The sequence below is a fragment of the Myotis brandtii genome, unplaced genomic scaffold (assembly GCF_000412655.1).
Source record: "Myotis brandtii unplaced genomic scaffold, ASM41265v1 scaffold900, whole genome shotgun sequence".
In the NCBI taxonomy this organism is placed as follows: domain Eukaryota; kingdom Metazoa; phylum Chordata; class Mammalia; order Chiroptera; family Vespertilionidae; genus Myotis; species Myotis brandtii.
The window spans coordinates 9,155-22,932 of NW_005371695.1; the positions used below are offsets into that span (position 1 = coordinate 9,155).

Sequence of the window (13,778 nt, forward strand, 5' to 3'; positions counted from 1 at the left end):
TATATAGCTACATATGTAAGCATAAACATATGTGTACATATATGTATATATTTATAAAGAATTATACTTTTTGCATATATGCTTGCATAAATATAAATATATGTCATATATATTTTTGCACATGCATACATATCCTAATGGTGTATATATGTACAATATACAGGGGCAGGAAAAGTAGGTTTACAGTTGTGAGTACACAAAACAGCTTATTCTTGTATTATTATTTACTAATTATTGTATTATTTATTTGTATCACAACCATAAACCTACTTTTGCCCACCACTGTATATGTGTAAATGATGATATCCTATATAGTAAAAGGATAATATGCAAATTGACCCTAAAGGTGGAACAACCAGGAATGACTGGTTGCTATGATGCACACTGACCACCAGGGGGCAGAAAATCAATGCAGGAGCTGCCTCCTGGTGGTCAGTGCACTCCCATAGGGGGAGCTCCACTCAGCCACAAGCCAGGCTGATGCTGCAAGTGCAGTGGCAGTGGCGGGAGCCTCTCTCGCCTCCTCAGCACCCTGGGGAGTGAGCCTAAGCCTGCAGGTGGACATTCCCCGAGGGGTCCCAGACTGTGAGAGGATGCAGGTTGGTCTAGGGGCCTCCTGAGTGCATGAATTTTCATGCACTGGGCCTATAGTATGTATATATAGTATGTATATATATGTCTGTAGTACACATTTGACTATGTTTATGTATACGCAGACATGTGGACTAAACAGTACATATGGACATATGTGAGATAAAAACATATACACATATACATATGTAAATCAATAATCAGGGACAAGTACAATGAAAACTTAAAGTCGTGGTAGAGCAGTCAATGCTTAATTAGAAAGATTTTGAGATCTATTTAGGATGTGGAATTGATAAGTAAAATGTATGGAATGAGGGAGTTGAGGGGAATAAAGACTTTCAGAGTTCAGCATTTAATTGATCAGAGGAATGGAGAGAATATTTCTTGAGATATGGCTTAAGGGAAGAGAGCAATTTTAAACATGAGAGTAAAATGTGGTGGTTGTGAATAAGTTTGGTTTGGAACAAATTGATTTGAATGTACATTAAATCCTCAGTAGGTTTTGGGTCTAGAGCTCATGGGTTCATCTTTGATCCCCTCTCCAGAGGGCAGGGACTCCTCTGTCTCAATAGAACATCCACCTTGCAATTCCGATATGTCTCTGTATCAGGCTCTCAAGACCACACATTTGAATCAACCAGGGAATATTTTAGAGCAGCTTTGGAGTGGGGAATGCCATTGACATTATTTATTTATTTATTTATTTATTTATTTGTATCAATTTTTAATTGAGAATAAATTCATATAACATAACATTTACTATTTAAGAGTGTACAAGTCAGTGGTTTTTAGTATACTCACAGTGTTGTACAACCATCATCACTATCTGATTCCAGAATATTTTCCTCACCCTAAAAAGAAACCTGTGTCTCCCAATTTCCCCCTCCCTCCATCCCTGCAATCACTGACCTTTTCTGTTGATCTTCCAATTCTGGACATTTCATATCAGGGGAATCATACAGTATGTGGCTTTTGTGACCTGCTTCTTTCACTTAGCAAAGATGCTTTCAAGGTTCACCCATGTTGTAACAGGTATCAGTATTTCACTCCTTTTTATGGGTGAATAGTATTCCACTTATGAATATACATCTTTTAAAACTGTTAACTCGTTTACAGACTTCATTGTTTTCATTTTAACTTTGCATCTCTCATTATAGTGATGTTCTTTTACAAAATTTGAACTATGATTGACATATTGATATAAATTTAAGACATATGTTGATTTGATGCATTTATATATTGCAATATGACTACCACCATAGCATTAGCTAACACCTTTACCCCATCTCACAATTGTCATTTCCTTTTTGTGGTAAGAGTGACTAAGATACAGTCTCATAGGAACTTTGAAGTTTATAGCACAGTTTTGACTATAATAGCTGTGCTGTACATTTAGATCTCCAGAACTTATTTATCTACTATTACAAGTTTTCACCCTTAAACAACATCTCCCTGATTCCCCAAATCCTCACCCCTGGTAACCATCATTCTATTCGATTTCTTTATGTTCTGTTTTATTTTTAGATGCCATTGGTAAGTTCTAAAGCTCCCTGAGATGATTGAATTGTTAAAAACTATGTCTCCATAGCTAATGGATATTTCTGACACACACTTACAAATTTTGAAGGCTTTTACAGGAAGCATTTGAGAGGCAGAGTAATGAAGTTTTCTCAATTGTGGCTATTGGGGAGGGTATTGGGAGTATTCCAAATCCTATCAGCTCTACTATTGTTATTCTCTAGTTCTGAGTGTGGGACTGCACTGCTAGGAAGAACAAGCTTCATCTTGCAAAGAAGTGGCTTCATGTGCTGTTATCTCCATCTGCTGCATAAGGTAATGAGAACTCTTGCTTTCACTCTCTGTTTACAGAGCCAGAGTTTCATCATGGTTAATGGGAAAACTCTGCTCTAAACAGTGTAGGAGGGTTTATATGATCTTCAGTTATTTCTTAGGTTGGTCACATAGGCATAACCTCAAAGGAGAAGAATGATGGCCAGGCTGGTGTTGCTCAGTGGTTAAGCATTGACCTAGGAACCAGGAGTTCATGGTTTCCATTCCCAGTCAAGGCACATGCCCAGGTTGCAGGCTCAATCCCCAGGAAGCAGCTGATCAATGATTCTTTTTCATCATTGGTGTTTCTATCTCTTTCCCTCTCCCTTCCTCTCTGAAATCAATAATCTATATCTATATCTATATCTAACTATATGTCTATATGTCTATATATCTATATATAATGATGAATAAAAACCTCATCAAAATTTATAATTTCCTCCCATCCAAATTCAGTGTTGAATTAGATTTTTGGCTTCTGCTTGGGATCAATAAATTTGGAGTGTTGCTCCAAGCCTAACACCAAAGAAAAGCTGGATAATCAACAAAATCATAACTTTTCTTGAACCCTGCTGAGTTTGTAGAGAAAAAGGTAGCTTGAAACTTCCAAGAATAGAAGAGACACAAGCACTGACTTAACTGGGTAGAACATAGGAATAAAAGAGGACACCATCATATACAAAAATCCTATATGATAAAGAGGTAATTTGCAAATTGACCATCACACAAGATGGCTGCCCCCATGTGTTCAAAGATGGCCACCCCCATGTGGACACAAGATGGCCACCACAAGATGGCTGGTGGGGGGGGGCAGTTGAGGGTAACCAGGCCTGCAGGGGAGGGCAGGTGGGGGTGACCAGGCCAGCAGGGGAGGGCAGTTAAGGGAAACCAGGCTGGCAAGGGAGAGCAGTTAGGCGTGACCAGGCCGGCAAGGGAGGGCAGTGGGGTGATTGGGCTGGCAGGGGAGCAGTTAGGTGTCCATCAGGCTGGCAGGGGAGTGGTTAGAGGGTGATCAGGGTGGCAGGCAGAGGCAGTTAGGGGCAATCAGGCAGGCAGGCAGGCAATCGGTTGGGAGCCAGCAGTCCTGGATCGTGAGAGGGATGTCCGACTGCCGGTTTAGGCCCGATCCCACTGAGGGGTCCAAGATTGGAGAGGGTGCAGGCTGGGCTGAGAGACCAAACCCCCCCCCCCCCCCCGCCCCCACTTTAAACAAAGTGTGAAACTAGCCTATTCTACCTGGGAGGCATTAGAGGAGACGCCCTCAAGGCGGCTGTGCATTCATTGTAAATCACTAGTGTTTTCAACTGTGAGAGGGCACAGGCTGGGCTGAGGGACCCCCTGAGTGCACGAATTCCATGCACCGGGCCTCTAGTTGTAAATAATGCTGCATTGAACAAAGGGATGCATATATCATTTTTTAATTAGTCTGTTTGCTTCTTTGGTTTTTAAATAAATACCAAAAGTGGTATTGCTGGCTCATATGGCAGCTCTATTTTTAGATTTTTGCAGAATCTTCATATTGTTTTACATAATGTATACAACAATTTAAAACCCCACCAACAGTGTATAAACTTTCCCTTTTCTCCACATCCTTGTTAGCATTTGTTGATATTTTGATAATTGTCATTCTGATAAGTATGAGGTGGTATTTTATTGTGGTTTTGATTTGCATTTCCTTGATGATTAGTTATGTTAAGAATCTTTTTATATGTCTATTGACCATCTGTATGTCCTCTTTGGAGAAATGTCTATTCAAGTCATTTGCCCATCTCTAAATCAAATTGTTTGGTATTTTTTATATTAAGTTGTATGAGTTCCTTATATATTTTGGATATTAATTCATTATAGGATATATTATTTGTAAATATATATCCCCATTCAGTAGGTTTTCTTTTCATTTTGTTGATGATTTCCTTTACTGCACAAAACCTTTTTAGTTTGATGTAGTCCTATTTGTTTATTTCTTCTTTTGTTGCCCTAATCTGAGGAGACATTTCCAAAAAGACATTGCTAAGATCCATGTCAAAGAAGGTAATGCACATATTTTCTTCTAGGACGTCTATGGTTTCAGGTCTTACATTTAAGTCTTCAATCCATTTTGAATTTATTTTGTACTAGAAGCCCATTGCAGAAGGATTCCTGCAAGAATAGGGCTTCCTCGGGCCAATCGTGTAGCCAAGCCCCGCCACCCAGGGCCGCACACGGGGGCTCAGATGCGGCTCTTGCTGGCCCGCCCTGCCTGCAGTATGCAAATTAGCCGCCATCTTTGTTGGCGGTTAATTTGCATATCATGCTGATTAGCCAATGGGAGGCATAGCAAAGGTATGGTCAATTACCATGTTTGTCTATTATTATTATAGATATGGTGTAAGAAAGCACCTGTTTCATTTTTTGCATATATCTGTCCAGTTTTCCAAGCACCATTTATTGAAGAGACTGCCTTTACCCAATTGTATATCCTTGCATGCTTTGTTTTAGATTGATTGACCTTATAAGTGAGGATTTATTTCTGGGCTCTCTATTCTATTTCATTGATCTGTATATCTGTTTTTTGTTTGTTTGTTTGTTTGTTTTTTAATATATTTTTTATTGATTTTCCACAGAGAGGAAGGGAGAGAGACAGAGAGCTAGAAACATCGATGAGAGAGAAACATCCATCAGCTGCCTCCTGCACATCTCCCACTGGGGATGTGCCCGCAACCAAGGTACATGCCCTTGACCGGAATCGAACCTGGGACCTTTCAGTCTGCAGGCCGATGCTCTATCCACTGAGCCAAACCAGTTTCGGCAGTATATCTGTTTTTATGTCAGTACCGCACTGTTTTGATTATTGTAAGTTTGTAGTATAATTTGAAATCTGGGAGTGTGATATTGATCACTACATTCTTTCTCAAGATTTCTTTAGCTATTCAGAGTGTTTTGTAGTTTCACATAAATTTTATGATTATGTTCTAGTTAGCAGAAGAATGCCATTGGTATTTTAATAGAGATTGTGTTAAGTCTGTATATTTATTTAAATAGTAAAGACATTTAAAAATATTAATGTTTCAAATACATGGGCATGGAATGCCCTCTCATTTATTTATATCTTCTTCAATTAATTTCTTCAGTGTTCATAGTTTTCAGAGTACAGGTCTTTAACTCTTTGGTTAAATTTATTCCTAGGTATTTTATATTTTTTGATGCAATTGTAAATGGAATAGTTTTCTTAATTTATTTTTTTAATCATTTATTATTTGTATATAGAAATGCAACAGATTTCTATTCATTAATTCTGTATTCTGCAAATTAACTGAATTCATTTTTTAGTTCTAACAGTTTTTTGGTAGAGTCTTTATGGTTTTCTATATCTATAATAATGAAAGTGTGATATGCTAATTAGATCAGACAGCCAAACAACCTTCCGGATGCCATTCTGGATGTCCATCCTGATAAAGCCGTGGCGGGGGGCGGGGGGAGAAAGGGAGCAGTGGTGAGGGAGAGGCAGTTAGGGGCGATCAGGCAGGCAGGCAGAGGGGTTAGGGGCAATCAGGCAGGCAGGCAGGTGAGCAGTTAGGAGCCAGTGGTCCCAGATTGCGAGAGGGATGTCAGACTGCCAGTTCAGACCTGATCCCATGACTGCTGGTTTAGGCCCGCAAGGATGGGGTCTAAACCAGCAGTCAGACATCCCCTCAGGGGTCCTGATTGCAAGAGGGTGCAGACCAGGCTGAGGGACCCCCTACCTCCATGCATGAATTTAGTGCACCGGGCCTCTAGTATAGTATAATGTCATCTGCAAATAGTGACAATTTTACTTCTTCCTTACCAATTTGGATGCCATTTATTTCTTTTTCTTGTCTTAATGTTGTGTCATGACTTCCAATACTATGGTGAATAGAAGTGGTGATAATGGGCATCATTATCTTGTTCCTCATCTTAGAGAAAAGGTTTTCAGCTTTTTACCATTGAGTAATGATATTAGCTGTGGGTTTGTCATATGTCACCTTTATTATGTTGAAGTATGTTCTCTGTATATTCACTTTGTTGAATTTTTATTATAAAAGAATGCTGAATTTTGTCAAATGCTTTTCCTGCAAATATTGAGATGATCATATGATTTTTTTATTTTGTTGATGTGATGTGTCATATTGATTGATTTATGAATGTTAAAGAATTCTGTATTCCTGGGATAAATCCCACTGGGCATAGTGTATAATCCTCTTATTTGTATTTCATTTCTTTTTAAAAAATATTTTTAATTTATCTTTATTGTTGAAAGTATTACAGATGTCCCCTTTTCACACCCATTGCCCCCCTCCATTGCCTAAGCCCCCTTCTCCTGCCTACCACACTATTATCTGTGTCCATGGGTTATGCATATATGCATATAAGTTCTTTAATCTCTTCCTGTCCCCTCCCTATAATCCTTTTAATGTATTGTTAAATCCATATTGCTAATATTTTGTTGAGAATTTTTAGAAATATGTTTTTATTAATTTCAAAAAGAGGATGGGAGAAAGATAAAGAGATAGAAACATCAAGAGCAACATCGATTGGCTGCCTCCTGCAAGCCCCTTAATGGGGATTTTTGCATCTATGCTCATCAAGGATATTGGACTTTAATTTTCTGTTTTGATAATGTGTTTGTCTGGTTTTGGTTTTATGGTAATGCTGGCTTTGTAGAATGAATTAGAAGCATTCCCACCTCTTCAATTTTTGGGATTAGATTAAAAAGGAAATTGTCTGGTCCTGGAATTTTGTTTGTGGGAGTATTTTTTTATTACTGTTTCAATTTCATAGCTAATAATCAGTCTTCTTAGATTTGCTATTTCTTCCTTGTCCAGTCTTGGAAAGTTGTATGCTTCTAGAAATTAATACACTTCTTGTAGTTTGTCCACTTGTTGGCACATAATAGTTCATAGTGTTCTTTAATGATTCTTTGTCTTTCTGTGCTGTTGGATATAATTTTTCTTCTTTAATTTTTCATTTTATTTATTTGGGAAATATTTTTTCTTGATCAGTTTGGCTATGGTTTCATCATTTTTGTTTAATAGTGTATTGGTTTAAATAGACATCCAAATATATGTACTGCCTTGGCTGGTGCAGCTTTGTTGGTTGAGTGTCGTTCAATGCACCAAAAGGTCACCAGTTCAATTCCTGGTCAGGATAAACATGCCAGGGTTGTGAGTTTGATCCCTAGTGGGGGTAGGTGTGTGTGTGTGTGTGTGTGTGTGTGTGTGTGCAGGAGGCAGATTGATTATTCTCACTCATCATTGATGTTTCTATTTCTCTCTCCCTCTCCCTTTCTTCCTCTCTAAAGTCAATAAAAACATATTTATAAAAACAAATATATGTACAAGTTGTAATTCATTGATATATTTTTAGTTATAAAACAATAGAGCTAATCTTCTGTTTCTCTCATTTTATTTTCTTGCAACATTTATTGAAGAACTTGGATCATTTCTTGTAGTGCTTTCCATGTCTACATTTTGCTGATTGCATCTCTGTTGATTTTTTCCATATATTCTTCATTTTTTTAAAATGCCCTACAAATTAGAAGTTAAAATAGAAATTTAATCAGATTCAAGGTTTTTCTTTGTTTCTTTTCCTTTTTTACCAGGAACATGTCATTAATATTTTGTTATTACTTCCAGAATAATCTCTGGTTGTTTCACTTTCTGTCATATTAGCAGGCATTGGTTTTCAGTACTAGGTTATTAATATATTATTACATTATTCACTTAATCATTATATTAACAACTATTATAACACTAAGTATTTTTAAATTAATATTTTATTGATCAAATTGTTTTACTTATTTCTTATATATTAGTTTTTCATGTAATTTTTTACATATTCTCATTGTCGTTTGAAATTTTTTCTTAAATACTTTTTATATAATCTATGGTAATAGTAAATTCTTTACATCCTTGACTATTTTTTTGTTCTTATAAGAAATTATTTAGAATAGGTAAAATTGTGGGCTAAAAACACAATTACTCATTAGAATCCCATATACTGTTATTGTTTCTTCTAACATCTAATGATACAAATAAGATGTTCACTCTCCACTTAATACTATGTTCATTTAAGAAAATTATGTCAAGAAAGCTATAGGAATTACTTATGGTTTTATGAATTTCAATTCACTTATAGGAAGTTGTTAGGGGAAAATTATATATCTGAACACTTATTGGCTCTCATTCATATAAAAATCTTGGCTAAAAAAATCATAAGAATTTTTAGTTTTCTACCTATTGGTATTCCTGGCTGGAAAAAAAAAAGTGGAGAAATGGTAAAATTAATTCAAGGAGACAGAGTGAACAATTAAACAATGTCAAAGTTGAATCAAGTCTTAGTAATTTTTAGTGAACAGAATAACATAAGAGCTGGATAAATCAATCTATGTGAACAGCAATGTCACAACATGAGCTTGGAGTGCTCTCTCTTTGGGTGCTAGAGATATAGATGCCAATATAAAAATTGACCTACATGTTGCAGGACAGTAAAAAATCTGAGAAGTACAGCTATGATTTTGTGTATTACTAGCTGAAGGTCAGAGCAGAAGCAGAGTCACTCTGTGATTGTGATACTATAACTTAACCTTAGTATATAAATGTATAACTTGACAAAACATAATTTGAGATTTATTTTGTTTTCTCTTTGAAAAGAGGATGAACTTTGGGCTAATAACCAGGCAGAAAGTGGGGCCTTACAGGGACTGGAATATAAATGTGTGCTGGAAAAATGATAGAGTCATGATTAACCCCGACCACTTACCTCTTACTGTGAAGTATAAAGCAGTGATAAGCACAATGTAAAATCCCATCAGAATTATTACCATCTTTGCCATATACCATATCCAGTCATTATACAAAGAAAAGAAAGGATCTGAAATAGAAACTGTGAAAGGTGTAAAAATTAGAAAATTAATTAAACTGAGAACAAGGGGGAAGAGAATATTTAAGAACCAACATTTGGTAAATTTTCTTGTACTGATAATTTAGTATTTAAAAAACCATCATTTTACTACTTAAAATTGACTAATCCAATTAATCCTCATAACAACTATATAAAATAGACTTTAATATTCTATCTTCTTATTATTAATTTTGAGTTGATGTTCTAATAAGATGAAACTTGGATGAGTAGAATAGATTTTGTGTTTGGGAGAGATGTGGATCTTTGGGGATGAAAAAGATTATCATAGGCAGAATGCACCCCCCAGAGATTCCTGTATCCCAATCCTTGGAACCTGTGAATAACTTGCACTGCATGGAAAAAGAGATTTTGCAGATATAATGAAGGTTATAAACCTTAAAATAGGAAGATTTTTCAGGAATATTTAGGTGGAGCAAATCTAATCACATGAGCCCAAGAAAGCAGAGACTTTCTCTGGTTGCAGTCAGAAATATGTGGCAGAAGGAGAAGTCAGAGATTCCAAATGCTGAGAGGAACTTGATCCACCATTATTGGCAGAGCATCATAAAAAGCAAGTGAAATCCAGACAGCCTCTAGTCCTTCTGCTGATAATCAGTGCTGATGACCAAGATCAACAGTAATTGATATAAATGTGAGGAGTCTGGCAGAAGGCTGACCAGGACTCCTTTTGATATTCACAGGATGAATATCTACGTTTTATTACCTGCTGCTGACTCAATGGCCTAAAGCAAACTCCCCCAAGACCTGGCAATCTTACTGTTTGCTAAACATTACCATTGATATGTCTGTTTGCATTCCTAAAGGCAATTGTGTATTCTAGCTAATAAAAGCAGCTGGGAAAGGAGCAACAGGGAGAACTCGACTTCTTTAGTTGAGTTATTCTCTGGTTCCCCCGGTAATTATAAAAATTAATATTCCGTCTTGTGTGTATCATTTACGCATCAGCCCTCCCTCCAAGTCTTTGAACCCGTGAAAGCCACGCTGGCCGTGGACTCTCGCAAATCAGCATGGAAATGGAACCTAAGTGCTACAACTACAAAGAACTGAAATTGCCCAACAAACTAAATAACTTTGGAGGTAGATAAGTGAGGCTCTGAGTATAATCTACCTTGGGGTAAAATTCCTTTTCATCATGAATTGTGAAATTAGAATAAATGATTTGTTCTAAAGTATAATGGTGCAATAGGCATAGGAAAACCATTCCATTGAAATTAAGATAAAATGAGAAGAAAAAATGTAGTTACTACGACCAAACAATTTCAAATTTCTATGGGGCAAACTCCATTAGGTTTCAAGTCCTGGGGATAATTCTCTAGGCCACATGGCTCTGGCCTCTGGGCCTGGAGTCCTTATTCCAATTTCATAATGGTTAGTATATGGCAGTAGGTTGAATAATGGACTCCAAAGATATTAAATATCTAATCCATGGTACCTTATGTGGTAAAAGAGTATTTGCAGATGTGATTAACTTAAGGATCTTAAAGTGGGAACATTATTCTAAATTATCTGGGTGGGCCCAGTGCAATCACTAGTACCCTTATAAGAGAGAGGCAGTTTATTTTGCACACAGAGAAGAGGATGTGAAGATAGAGCAGAGAGAGATTTAAAGATGCTATGCTGCTGGCTTTGAAGATGGAGGAATGGGCCATGAACCAAGGAATGCAAGGATGAAGCTCTAGAAGCTGTAAAAGACAAGGGAATGGAATTTTCCTAGACCCTCTGAAGGATGCACAGCCTTTGTGACACCTTGGATTCAGCTGAGTGATACCTGTGTTGCTCTAAGACACTAAGTTTGTGGTAAATTGGTACAGTGGCCATAGGACAGTAATATCTGTTTTCAGCTTAGAGTTTTATTATCTTGTTTTCTGTCAGTAAATTTTGGAAATTCAAGTCTTCTTTCATTTTATCTTTTTGACCCGGTTAGTACAAGTTGGCAGTTTTTCTGCTGGTATAACATTCTCAAGTGCCTTGAGGTTTTTCTGTTTATGTCACAGGGACAAACTCTATTATATAAGAGATCCCTCAACAGATGTTTCCAGGATAATATAATATTTATTGCTAGTTCTGCTGATATTGCTGAAGATATCCATGAATCACACATCTAATATAATCTAAGTGTGCAATCCTCTGCATGATTGAATACTCTGATTTTTTTTTTATTCTTCCATTTTTTTTTTATGTCTCCAAGACTTCAGCAAAAGATTTTCCAAACACACCCTAGGCTTTCTATCTAGAGCACACTTTACTAATAGTGACTGTCCTAATTTTAGCATTTTATTTTTTTATCATTTGAATTGCTGAGAACTTGCCACATCATCAAGTTCTGGTTCCTTTTTGTTTAACAGTTATTACATCAATCATTTTCCCCCTCTCACATCTATACTAATAAAAGGGTAATATGCTAATTAGACCAGGAGACCTTCCGGACATCCTTCCGGACAAATCCATGGTGGCAGGGCCGAGGAAGAGGCAGTTAGGGGCAATCAGGCCAGGAGGGGAGGGCAGTTGGGGGTGATCAGGCTGATGGGGGGGCAGTTAGGGGTGAGCAGGAGGGGCCAGTTGGGGGCAAGCAGGTCAGCATGGGTAGGAAATTGGGGCGAGCAGGCCAGCAGGAGGGGCAGTTGGGGGTAAGCAGGCTGGCAGAGGGGTAGTTGGGGGCAATCAGGCCAGAAAGGGTCAGTTGGGGGTAAGCAGGCCAGCAGGCAGAGTGGTTAGGGGCAATCAGACAAGCAGGCAGGTGAGTAGTTAGGAGCCAGCAGTCCCAGATTGTGAGAGGGATGTCCGACTGCTGGTTTAGGCCCACAGGGGATCGGCAGTAGGATATCCCCCAAGGGGTCCCAGATTGGAGAGAGTGCAGGCAGGGCTGAGGGACACCCCCGCCCCCCATACATGAATTTCATGCACTGGGCCATGAGTTTTACTATAAGCAGCAAAAAGAAACCTGACATCTTCACATAAGATATTACAAATACTTTCAGAAGAATAAAAATAAAAATAGAACATAACAAAATGTATGGGAAGCATATAAAGCAGCTCTTAGAGAAAAAATTATAATTATAAATGCTTATATTAAAGAGAAAGAAAAATCCCAAATCTATAACCTAACTTTATACCATAAGACACTGAAGCAAGACAAGCACACTATAATCAAAGCAGACAGAAGGAAGGAAATGATAAAAATTAAAGCAGAAATAAATAAAATGGATAATAGAAAAATAATGGAGAAAATCAGTAAAACCAAGAATGGATTACTTAAGAAGATTAACAAACTTTATTAAGATAAGAAAGAAAAGAAAAAAATATTTTAATTGCTAAAATCAGGAGTTAAACTGGGAGACATCATTTCCAAGATCACAGGAATAAAAGGATTGTAAGGAAATATTATGAAGAAATGAATACCAAAAATTTAGATAACATAAATTAGACAAATTTCTAGAAAGATACAAACAGTGAAATTGACTCAGGAAGAAAAAGAAAACATGTATAGGCCTATAACATGTAAAAAACTGAATTCATATGTTAAAAAATTCTCCACAAAGGAAAGCTCAGGCTCCAATGGCTTCACATGTAAATTCTACCAAACATTCATAGAATTTATACTATTCCTTCACAAACTCTCCCAAAACAGAAAAGACAGAACCACTTCCCACATGATTAGATCAAACCAGTATCTACACTAATAAAAGAGAAACATGGTAATTGGCGTACGACCGCTACCCTTCCCATTGGCTAATCAGCATATCCTTATGCAAATTAACTGTCAGCCAAGATGGCTGCCGGCAGCCAGGCAGCTGGAAGCAAGCAGGGAGGCTCACTTGCTCCAGTGACTGCAGACGCCAACGTTCCCCGCCTAACTTGCCGGCCTCTGAGTTGCAACTCTAAGCAACTATGTACTATGTTGCAAATAAGAAGCTAAACAAACCTCCAGAAACCAGCTTTCAGCCTGCCGGGATCTCAGAGCTGAAGTTATACATTGTTTCGATTATAGAACGGCAAACAAACCAGATACGAAGCCTCAGAGCTAGAGCCAGAGCTAAAGCTGGCCCAGAATAAAATAAAAAAAAGAGAAAAAAAAGGAGCGGTTGGAAGCTTCAGTCAACAACCGCCAGCCTGAAAGCAGCCCTCAGCCCCTCACCCAGACTGGCCAGGCACCCCAGTGGGAACCCCCACCCTGATCCAGGACACCCTTCAGGGCAAACCAGCCAGCCCCCACCCATGCACCAGGCCTCTATCCTATATAGTAAAAGGGTAATATGCCTCCCAGCACCGGGATCAGCAGAGCAGCGAGGCTCCCGGCACCGGGATCAGCGTGACAGGGGGCAGCGCCCAAACCCCCTGATCGCCCTGCAGCTCTGTGTGTGACAGGGGAAGGCGCCTCAACCCCCTGATCAGCCCTGCTCTGTGCCTGATAGGGGGGAGCTCCCCAATCCCCTGAT

General features: G+C 38.1%; 1 protein-coding gene across 2 annotated transcripts in view; it reads right to left on the bottom strand.

Moving 5' to 3' along the window:
- Nucleotides 1-7,786: 7,786 nt before the first annotated feature.
- Nucleotides 7,787-13,778, bottom strand: part of LOC102252095 (selection and upkeep of intraepithelial T-cells protein 8-like) — a 31,253-nt gene continuing 25,261 nt past the window's right edge. For both annotated transcript variants that reach the window (XM_014532619.1, XM_014532620.1), the window contains exons 7-8: nucleotides 9,181-9,303; nucleotides 7,787-7,946 (exon numbers count right to left, since the gene is read on the bottom strand). In XM_014532619.1, coding sequence (XP_014388105.1) covers nucleotides 7,858-7,946; nucleotides 9,181-9,303 — 212 coding nt within the window. In that variant the 3' untranslated portion in view covers nucleotides 7,787-7,857. The remainder of the gene's footprint in view (nucleotides 7,947-9,180; nucleotides 9,304-13,778) is intronic.